Source organism: Syngnathoides biaculeatus, chromosome 10 (assembly GCF_019802595.1).
Source record: "Syngnathoides biaculeatus isolate LvHL_M chromosome 10, ASM1980259v1, whole genome shotgun sequence".
NCBI classification, from domain to species: Eukaryota; Metazoa; Chordata; class Actinopteri; order Syngnathiformes; family Syngnathidae; genus Syngnathoides; species Syngnathoides biaculeatus.
In genome coordinates, this window is record NC_084649.1 from 30,154,472 (window position 1) to 30,166,319 (window position 11,848).

At 43.0% G+C, this 11,848-nt stretch overlaps 1 protein-coding gene across 1 annotated transcript in view; it reads left to right on the plus strand.

Moving 5' to 3' along the window:
• The window catches only part of ube2v1 (ubiquitin-conjugating enzyme E2 variant 1), a 30,433-nt gene extending 19,410 nt beyond the window's left edge, over nt 1-11,023 (plus strand). Inside the window, exon 5 of the mRNA XM_061833955.1 lies at nt 9,794-11,023. Within this exon, the coding sequence (XP_061689939.1) occupies nt 9,794-9,937 (144 nt within the window). The 3' untranslated portion in view covers nt 9,938-11,023. The remainder of the gene's footprint in view (nt 1-9,793) is intronic.
• Nucleotides 11,024-11,848: the final 825 nt, after the last annotated feature.

Here is an 11,848-nt window from a genome sequence, read left to right on the forward strand (position 1 = left end):
ACCAGTCAACATATTTCCATCTCGAGGCTTAATCACCCTTACCTTCTCCACATCCTTCCCAATCTCCATCCATCTGTCTGGCCAATCTGTACAGATCCTTTTCTTCTCCTCTATTATCCAACCTCTGTTGTACATGTCGTCATATACCTCTTGTTGAGCCTTCACCACCTCCACTATTACCCTATGTTGCATCTCAATGTATTCTACTCAATGTGCCCGACTTCTTCGTTAACCTCTTTCTCGTATGACGACCTGTACTTTGAGGTTCCTTCACCAAGTCTCCTTCTCCCCTTTCCTGCCAGAAGATACACAGTGTACCCCCCTGGCTATCTGATTACTTTGGCTGTAATAGTCCAGTCTTCTGAGAGCTCTTCCTTTCCACCAAGAGCCTGTCTCACCTCTTCAGAAAGCTGCACAACTCTCTTCCTTTCTTAACTTCTTCCACATGGATCTCTGCTCTACCTTTGTCTTCTTCATCGTCCTCCCAACCACCAGAGTCATCCTACTTACCACCATCCTATGCTGATTCACTAAACTTTCCCCTACCACTATCTTACACTCGGTAACCTTCAGATTTTTCCGTCTGAACAAAATCCATCTGTGTGCTTCCACCTCCACACTTGTAGGTCACCCTATGTTCCTGCCTCTTCTGGACAAGTATTCAGCACTGCCATTTCCATTTTGCAAAGTCTACCACCATCTGTCCCTCAAAGTTCCTTTCCTGGTTGCTTCACTGATAGCTTTTTCATAACCCATTTTTCCTTCACCAACATGTCCTTTACAGTCTGCACCAATCACAACTCTTGTGCCTGGAATGCTCATAAGTACATCATCTAGCTCCTTCCAGAATTTCTCTTTCACCTCTAGGTCACATCCTACCTGTGGGTCATAGCCTTTAATCATATTATACAGTACCGTGAAAATGAATGTGCCCACTTCCCGATTTATTTATTTATTTATTTTTGCACGGCTATCAAAAATGTTTCAAATCAAGCCAATTCTATCACTCAAACGACCCGGGAAATACAAAATGCTGTTTTCCAATGACAATTTAAGAAGGCACAACAAAACTCCAAACCTTTCTGACCCTGTGTGAAAAAGTAATTGCCCTTCGTTAAATCAGTTAGTGACTAACCTCAAATTTGTGAATGGTGAGTTTAATTTCACAAGTGACAACCAAACCTGATTACTACTATACTTGTTAAATCAACAAATCACTTAAGTAGAATCTGTCAGAGAAGGGGAACTAAGCTACAAGAGCACAAGAACCAATTCATAATGCCATGATCCAAAGAAATTCAAAAAGAAATCAGGGGAAAAAAAGTGATTGAAACCCATCAGTCTGGTTAAGGTTACAAAGCCATTTCGAAGTCTTTTGGGGTATAGTGAACCACTGTCAAGAGCCGTTATCCAGAATAGTGGGAAACCTTCCCAGGAGTTGATGACCAACTAAAATTACTCAGAGTTTAATGACGACTTATCGAGGAGGTCACAAAAGAACCTCGAAGTATATCTAAAGACCTGCTGGCCTCAGTGAAGGTAAATGTTCATGACTATCATAAGAAAGACACTCACAAAAACGGCATCCCTGGGAGAGTCAGGTGAAAACCCCTGTCTGCAAAGAATACTAAGGCTCTGCTCACATTTGCAAAAAAAACATCTTGATGGTTCTCAAGACTTTTAGAGAAATATTCTGTGGACTGACGGGTCAAAAATTGAACTTTTGGAAGGTGTGCGAGCTGTTGCATCTAGCCTTACAAATAGCACAGCCTTTGGTAAAAAGAACATTATGCCAACAGCGAACCATGGTGGTCCCAGTGTGATGGTCTGGGGCTGTTTGTTACCTCAGTACCAGGACAACTTGCTGTGATTGATGGAACAATGTATTCTGTTGTTTACCGTAGAATCCTGAAGCAATCAGTTCGTGCCGTCAAACTCAATTAGAATCAGCTTTAATAGACACGTATGTAACAACACATAAAGAATTTGTCTCCGGCAATCAGTGCCGCCCTCTACTGTCATGAAATGCAGGATTTTTAGTATGTTATTAATGAAAAAACGCCAGCCGACATGGACCCATGTGTTTTTTCACCATAAAACACGATTTTGACGTATACAGCTTTTTGTAACTCCCGCTATGAAAATCCTCTCGAGGTACTTGTTTTCGAGAAGAAGAAGGAAGTGACGTACAGTGACCGCCCTCAAGTGGACTCGTTTGTTTCTATTAGTTTTACCTCCAGGAAGGTAGCTTGTTGTTCCTTCGTGTTAGCCAAAATTCCGGCTTGTTGCATTGCTGGACATTCCTTGAACACTCGCGAAGATTGATTTACTCTTCATAAGTTTGCAAGAGATCCGGTTCGACATGAAAAATGGATTGCACGGGTGCAGAGGACGAGAGCTTCGTGGGTTCCAAATTACAAGTAGGTGTGTATATAGCTACTAATGCAGCCCTATGGGGGCACAAACCAGTGCAATCTGTAGGCCGGTCCCAAGCCCGGATAAATGCAGAGGGTTGCGTCAGGAAGGGCATCCGGCGTAAAAACTGTGCCAAACAAATATGAGCGTTCATCTAAAGAATCTCATACCGGATCGGTCGTGGCCCGGGTTAACAACGCCCGCCCCCGGCACTGCTAACCTGCAGGGCGTCGGTGGAAATTCAGCTACTGTGGGTCGAAGACAAAGAAGAGGAGGGAACCGGATCCAGCGTCAGAAGAAAAAGAGGAATGCACAGAGCCTACAACTGAGTGTAGGGACTTTGAATGTTGGGACTATGACAGGAAAAGCACAGGAGTTGGTTGACATGATGATTAGGAGAAAGGTTGATATTCTGTGCATCCAAGAGAGCAGGTGGAAAGGTACTAAGGCTAGAAGTTTGGGAGCAGGGTTTAAATTATTCTACCACGGAGTAGATGGGAAGAGAAATGGAGTAGGGGTTATTTTAAAGGAAGAGCTGGCTAAGAATGTCTTGGAGGTGAAAAGAGTATCAGATCGAGTGATGAGACTAAAATTTGAAATTGAGGGTGTTATGTATAATGTGGTTAGCGGCTATGCACCACAGGTAGGATGTGACCAAGAGTTGAAAGAGAAATTCTGGAAGGAACTAGATGAAGTAGTTCTGAGTATCCCAGACAGCGAGAGAGTTGTGATTGGTGCAGATTGTAATGGACATATTGGTAAAGGAAACAGGGGCGATGAAGAAGTGATGGGTAAGTACGGCATCCAGGAAAGGAACTTTGAAGGGCAGATGGTGGTGGACTTTGCAAAAAGGATGGAGATGGCTGTAGTGAACACTTATTTCCAGAAGAGGGAGGAACATATAGTGACCTACAAGAGCGGAGGTAGAACCACGCAGGTAGATTATATTTTGTGCAGACGATGTAATCTGAAGGAGGTTACTGACTGTAAAGTAGTGGTAGGGGAGAGTGTAGCTCGACAGCATAGGATGGTAGTATGTAGGATGATTCTGGTGGTGGGTAGGAAGATTAAGAAGACAAAGGTAGAGCAGAGAACCATGTGGTGGAAGCTGAAAAAGGAAGAATGTTGTGCAGCCTTCCGGAAAGAGGTGAGACAGGCTCTCAATGGACAACCGAAGCTCCCGGAAGACTGGACGACGACAGCCAAGGTGATCAGAGAGACAGGCAGGAGAGTACTTGGTGTGTCATCTGGTAGGAAAGGGGAGAAGGAGACTTGGTGGTGGAACCCCAAAATACAGGGAGTCATACAAGGAAAGAGATTAGCGAAGAAGAAGTGGGATACTGAGAGGACTGAGGAGAGGCGAAAGGAGTACATCGAGATGCGACGTAGGGCAAAGGTAGAGGTGGCAAAGGCTAAACAAGAGGCATATGAAGACATGTACACCAGGTTGGACATGAAAGAAGGAGAAAAGGATCTCTACAGGTTGGCCAGACAGAGGGCTAGAGATGGGAAGGATGTGCAGCAGGTCAGGGTGATTAAGGATAGAGATGGAAATGTGTTGACTGGTGCCGGTAGTGTACTAAATAGATGGAAAGAATACTTTGAGAAGTTGATGAATGAAGAAAATGAGAGAGAAGGAAGAGTTGAAGAGGCAAGACTGAAGGACCAGGAAGTGGAAATGATTACTAAGGGGGAAGTCAGAAAGGCACTACAAAGGATGAAAACTGGAAAGGCAGTTGGTCCTGATGACATACCGGTAGAGATATGGAAGCAATTTGGAGAGATGGCTGTGGAGTTTTTGACCAACTTATTCAACAGAATACTAGCGGGCGAAAAGATGCCTGAAGAATGGAGGAAAAGTGTTCTAGTTCCCATTTTTAAGAACAAAGGGGATGTTCAGAGCTGTGGGAGCTATAGAGGAATAAAGTTGATGAGCCACACAATGAAGTTATGGGAAAGAGTAGTGGAGGCTAGACTCAGGACAGAAGTAAGTATCTGCGAGCAACAGTATGGTTTCATGCCTAGAAAGAGTACCACAGATGCATTATTTGCCTTGAGAATGCTCGTGGAAAAGTACAGAGAAGGTCAGCAGGAGCTACATTGTGTCTTTGTGGATCTAGAGAAAGCCTATGACAGAGTACCAAGAGAGGAACTGTGGTACTGCATGCGTAAGTCTGGTGTGGCAGAGAAGTATGTTAAAATAGTACAGGACATGTATGATGGCAGCAGAACAATGGTGAGGTGTGCCTTAGGTGTGACAGAGGAATTTAAGGTGGAGGTGGGACTGCATCAGGGATCAGCTCTGAGCCCCTTCCTGTTTGCAGTGGTAATGGATAGGCTGACAGATGAGGTTAGACTGTAATCCCCTTGGACCATGATGTTCGCAGATGATATTGTCATATGCAGTGAAAGCAGGGAGCACGCAGAGGAACAATTGGAAAGATGGAGACATGCACTGGAAAGGAGAGGAATGAAGATTAGCCGAAGTAAAACAGAATATTTTTGCGTGAATGAGAAAAGTGGAGGGGGAAGAGTGAGGCTACAGGGAGAAGAGATAGCGAGGGTCGACGACTTCAAATACTTGGGGTCAACAATACAGAGCAATGGAGAGTGTGGTCAGGAAGTGAAGAAACGGGTCCAAGCAGGTTGGAACAGCTGGCGAAAGGTGTCTGGTGTGTTATGTGACAGAAGAGTGTCTGCTAGGATGAAGGGCAAAGTTTACAAAACAGTGGTGAGGCCGGCCATGATGTACGGATTAGAGACAGTGGCACTGAAGAAACAACAGGAATCTGAACTGGATGGTGGAAATGAAGATGTTGAGGTTCTCGCTCGGAGTGACCAGGTTGGATAGGATTAGAAATGAGCTCATTAGAGGGACAGCCAGCAAGCTGGATGTTTTGGAGACAAGATTCGAGAGAGCAGACTTCGATGGTTTGGACATGTTCAGAGGCGAGAGAGTGAGTATATTGGTAGAAGGATGCTGAGGATGGAGCTCCCAGGCAAAAGAGCGAGAGGAAGACCAAAGAGAAGGTTTATGGATGTGGTGAGGGAAGACATGAGGGCAGTTGGGGTTAGAGAGGAAGATGCAGGAGATAGGCTAAGATGGCAAAAGATGACACGCTGTGGCGACCCCTAACGGGACAAGCCGAAAGGAAAAGAAGAAGAAGAAGTGTATATAGCTACTAAAAAAAAATAATAGTTAGGGCGGACCACGTAATCGGTCTCTCATAATGTAACAAAAGATCCGCGTACGTATGACAGGCATGCTAAATGTGTCTATGTGTGCGTCGGACAGCGTTGGGCTGCTGCGTTGCTTCGTCGGGCTTGCGGACGGCGGCGGCTCTGAACAACGCTGCAGACAATGCCGAACTCAGCCGCATGCGATGGCAACGCCGGAAAGCACCCCGGCTCGACGGTGTTGTTCATTGCAGACAGCGGCAGCTATGAACAACGCCCTAAAGTCAGGGATGAGAATTTTCCACCGATCGGCGGATTTCCGACTTTTTCAGACCAAAATGACCATTCTCGAGATAAGTGCAAATCTGTTGAGAAAATTTCAGGGGGTGGGGTGGGGGGTTAGTGGTAGGGTATCATGCGCCTGCCTCTCGGTGGTGGGCTGAGCTGCAGGTTCAGCTTAGTGCTAGCACAAGCACGACTATCGTATGCCGTTGTAACTTGCTCGGCTGTGTAAATATTTGCGTTTTGCGACATAAACAAAAGTTGTTTGCGGCAGATTACTCGATTGGACAACAGAGTTATACAGTATAATGATCCAATCGAGTTAGTGGTTAATCGAGTTTCACCATTGCCATGTACATATGTTCTTGGTTCTCAGAAATCGCAGTGTAATTTGTTAGTTAGCCAAGTAATGGCGCGTTGGACTTAGCGCGAACTGAGCGACGGTGTGTTCAAAGTTTTACGATGGCGAAAGTGTTAGAAAAAAAGGATGAAGATCGAGCGAGGGCAATTGACCAGGATGCTGGAATCAAAAACTGTTTCAGACGGGCATGGCTTGAAAAAAGTGTAACCATGCAGATAGGACCGAAAACGGTATCAACATGTCTAACCGAACACATACAAAAGTGGAAATTCCCGGCAAAGTGCTGTGTACTCTGTGTTCTGATAGGAACAAAAAATAAAGATAAGATAAAGAAACTCAAACACCCGCCCCCCAATCGACAGCCATTTTCAGTGTTTTTCCAAATTGGTCATTCTCATCCCTGTGAAGTAGACCAGCTCGTCTCAGTGATAAGTCATTTTGGCGCTGAAAATTAACCACACTGGGTAAGGCGCCGCTTTCGCCAGTCATGGCTTTGGGGAAGGCTGCGCGTTGGGCTTGCAGACGGTGGTGGCTCTGAAGAACGCAGCCGACAATGCCTCACTCAGCCGCGTGCGACGACAACGCAGTAAAGCCCTCCGCCTTGACGGTGTTGTTCATCACGTACTGCGGCGGCTATGAACAACCCCCTAAAGCAGCCCGGCTCGACTCTGTGATAAGCCACCTCTGCGCCGAAAATGAGCCACACCGGCCGGCTGCAATGAGCCATTATGGCTCATCCCTGCCGTGGAAGTGGATTGGACGGGGATGCGGTTTGGCCATGATCGCATATCATCTGAATATGGCTCCAAACAATCGTGCAATATTGCCCCAATAATTTCACTCGGTTGTGTGATGTTCTCCTTTTCAAAAAGAGCTTCTGTGTCAGAAGGGGCATGTTCGTCTCCCATAGTAGGGTCCACCGCGTGTTTTCATTGGCGAATGTACAGGTGGCGTCACGGACGGGGGATGCAGCCAATATGGCGACCACTTGGATGTCGTAGAATGACACTTCTGCAACTTTGTGCATGGATGACGCGCTCTCCACTCACATTTATTTTTTCGTATAGACATTGAAGTGAAAAATGTTATGTATTTTTTATTACAATATCCATTTTAGAATGTTTATAGGGATGACACCCGGCCTTTAAGGATTTTCTGGTACAGAGAAGAATTTGTTTCATCAATCACAGAAAGTTAACTGGTCCTGAGGCAGCAAAGCAACCCCAGAACATCACACTGACACCAACATACTTCACTGTTGGCATCATGCTTTTTTAATCAAATGATGTGCAATCTTTATGCCAGATGTAATGGGCTGCACACCTTCCAAAGAGTTCAATTGTTCACTCCTCAGTCCGCAAGATGTTTCTCCAAAAGTCTCGAAGATCATCAAGATGTTTTTTTGTAAATTTGAGACCAGTCTTTTTCTTTGCTGACAATAGGGTTTTCGCCTGGGAACTCTCCCATGGATGCCTTTTTTTGGCCAGTCTTTTTCTTAGGGTAGTCATGAACACTGACCTTAACTGAGGTCAGTGAGGCCTGCAGATCTTTAGATGCTGTTGGAGGTTCTTTTTGTGACCTCCTGAATGAGTCGTCGTCACACTCTTGGAGTAATTTTGGGCGGTCATCCACTTCTGAGAAGGTTTGCCACTGTTCCTAGTTTTCTCCATTTGTGGATAATGGCTCCGACAGTGGTTCGCTGGAGCCCCAAAGCCTTGGAAATGACTGTAATGTTTTTGAGACCGATGGATTCCAATTACTTTTTTTCTGATTCCTTCTTGAATATCCTTGGATCGGAGTAATGATTCATTGGTTCTTGAGATCTTGTACCCTACTTCATTTTCTCTGGGAGAATCTATTTACAGAGCCTTGTATTTTGTATTGTATTCAGCCCCTTTCGCCACATTTCAGGCTTCAAACAAGATTTAAAATGTTCATTTTTTTGGCAAGAATCAACAAGTGCTACACAGTCGTGAAATGAAATTGATTGGATATTTCATACTTTTTTAACAAATAAAAACCTGAAACCCAACCTTTGCAATATGCGTGCAATATTATTCAGACCCTTTACTTTCAGTGCAGCAAACTCACTCCAGAGGTTCAGTGAGGATCTCTGAATAATCCAATGTTGACTGATGATGATAAATAGAATCCCCTGTGTGTAATTAAGTCTCTATATAAATGCACCTGCTATGTGAGAGTCTCAGGGTTCTGTTTAAAGTGCAGAGAACATCATGAAGACCAAAGAACACACCAGGCAGGTCCGAGATACTGTTGTGGAGAAGTTTAAAGCTGAATTTGGATAAAAAGGTTTTCCCAAACTTTAAACATCTCAAGGAGCACTGTGTAAGCAATCATCTTGAATTGGAAGGAGTATCAGACCACTGCAAATCTACCAAGACCCAGCCGTCCCTCTAAAGTTTCACCTCGAACAAGGAGAAGACTGATCAGCAACTGCAGCCAAGAGGCCAGTGATCACTGGATGAACTGCAGAGATCTACAGCTGAGGTGGGAGAGTCTGTCCATAGGACAACAATCAGTCGTTCACTGCACAAATCTGGCCTTTATGGAAGAATGGCAAGAAGAAAGCCATTTATCAAAGATAGTTGAATAGCATATTGTTCACAAATGCTCTCCATCCAACCTCACTGAGTTCAAGTTGTTTTGCAAGGAAGAATGGGCAAGAATTTCAGTCTCTCCATGTGCAAAACTGATAGACATACCCCAAGCGACTTGCAGCTGTAATTGCAGCAAAAGGTGGCGCGACAAAGTATTAATGCAAGGGGACGAATAATATTGCACGCCCCACTTGTCAGGTTTTTGTTGAAAAATCAATCAATCAAATCCATCCAATAAACTTCGTTCCACTTCAGAATTGTGTCCCACTTGTTAATTCTTTATATTTTTTTATTTTATTTTAGATCTTTGTTTGAAGCCGAAAATGTGGCGAAAGGTTGAAAAGTTCAAGGGGGGCGAATATTTTCACAAGGCACTTAAAAAAAAAAAAAATATTATATATATATAAACCTGTGTGTCTGTGTGACAGATATGGTAAATAAACAGAAATCAGGAAGATGGCAAATACTTTTTCACAACATTGTATATACAGTACTACATCAAAAAGCACAAGGCTAAAAATATGGGGTGGGATTGGGGTATTCTGTTCCAGCTTTTTTAGATTGTTTTTCATTTCTCTTAATCTTCTCAGGTTGTATTCAAGTGATTTCTTAATTGAATAGGTCTTGAGGTTATCGGCTGTGATTGTGGTCAGTGAAAATGATTTTAACTGCTTAGCCCGTGTTAATTCACGATTTAACAAAAGGGGCATTTATTTACTGTACATTTCCATATAGAACCATGTCGCTTCGAGGTTTTTTTTTTACCCATGGTCACCATTTGAAATCTACATTTTGTTCATGTAGTTACATTTATCTTTAGAGGTATAGTGGTGAAACTGGGGGAAAAAAAGTTAGATACTTTTTCATGGCACTGTGTTAGCTTTGCTATTGGGTTTGTAATGGTTTACCTAACACGCCTATAATTTGCTGTTCTTTATAGGTGGACATAAAGGCTCTGACCTCCCTGTGCAGATGGAAAAACAGTTACACCATGCGTGCAGTGCTCCTGGAGCTCAAACAACATATGACAATGAAAGAGAACTACAAGCTTTCCCAGCCACCTGAAGGCCAAACATACAACTGATGCATCTGACCCTACCCCTACCTGTCATCTACATGCACAGAGCCATAAACACATGAATAAATACACACTTACGCACAGGCACACAAATGCACCACATCCCCGATCATCAACACAGGCTTTACCACTTTGGCTACACAACTGTCATTTTGTCCAATATCCTAAACTACCATCTCAGTCATCTAAATCACCCCATTGGAAGCAAGTAATAGACTGGTGACTTCATCACCCAGTTCTCAGTTAACCATGTCTGCAGAAGAAGACTGACTTCATAATAATCCCCAAAAATACAGTACAGTTTTTTTGGGGTCTCTTTCAGATTGTTAAATAACCATGTGCATTCTTCATAATTGAAACTGTTTTATAGTTCCTCTGGTTAGGTATTTAAATCAGTGGGCTGTTAGGTGAAACCCTGAGTGTTGAATGGAGGTTCATTTTTAAGACCTTTCCAAGTTCTTTTAAACAAAACAACTTTTTCTCTGTGTGAGTTAATGTCCCATGCCTCAAACAATACTCAAACAAGCTGTTTTCGTCTTGAAAGAGATCCCCACTTCTTGCAATCCCAAAGATGTGAATTAGTTGGGCCGTCTTTTAAAAAGTGCATGTCTGGTTCAAGAGAGTAGGGGAAACTCGGAAACTTGTGTATCAACAAATGCACGACAGGCTCATCACTCACGTTGGGGGAAAAAATAGTGTGTGTCATGGTTCATAGCGCTTTGTGATGGTGATTAATTCTGAGGAACCTGTGGGACAGAAAAGTGTTTGGTTGGGAGACCTGCAGAGAACAGAGTTTGTGTTTGGCAGTTTTCAGAATCAACATTTTGTAGTGGTTTTTGCTCACTTGTCTTTTTTGCTGTTTTTACGTTTTATTTGGTTTTTTTTTCTGGGGGTTCTTTTTTTGGTTTCTTTAGTTTCTGGGCTGGGCTGTTCCCCGTAACCTGTGTGTATACCCTGAAGGTAGTAAACTTTCATCTGAGTGCCCACTAAGCATTGTATGGGTTTTGATTTTTATTCTATAACAGGAGAAATCAATCAGGGTGATGGGGACCTGTTGCATGGTTTTCTTTGAATTAAATGTTATTACTTTTGCACTTTGTGTTGTGATTTTCCAAGGCCTTGAGTAAATATTGAAAAGTACTACGAATTGAGTAAAGAATGCTACAAACTTTACCAAATCACATGTCAATCTCTCATATAGTTCAAAACACTGCATTTAAAGGTCTGTCTTCATTGGTCACAAAGTTTAACCACAAAGTAAAGTGGAATGACCAAAGTTTTGACGTAACTGCACTCTTTACCATCTTTATTGGTCACAAGGTATAACCATACATAGTAAAATGTAATGACCAAAGTCTGAACTCAGCTCTGAACACTTTAAACAAAATGGCAAAATATAAAAATACAACTGACAATTCATTTCTACACTGCCGTGGAATGTCAATGCCATGTTGCCTACTGCGCTGCACTGGAACCTCTTGAGTTGCAATTTACAACAGTTATGCCTAAAACAAATAAATGCATTACAAAGCACATCTTTAGTTATTCATTCTAGACTCCTTACTGATAAAAGAAACTTCCGCTGTTCTCATGTTTTGATTAACATTTTGACATTCTTAGCTGTCATACATCACACACTCTTCATGCATTTATATTTGAAATTAAGTATACATACATAATGTAAGATATCCAATGCATAATGAAGTGTAGCATGGAATGCTTTTTTTGTAAAATTAATTTAAATGCTGTGGCTGTGTATGTCCCTGGGAGGTTAATATTGTCAAAAATACAATGCTGCGGTCATCACTACCAATGCAGTTATTTATTAATAATTCGCTTATTTGGGCAGGTTGACTTCCTTAACCTCCCCGCCCCTGCGAATTACGAAAATCAGCAAATAATGGATGCAGTGTTAAA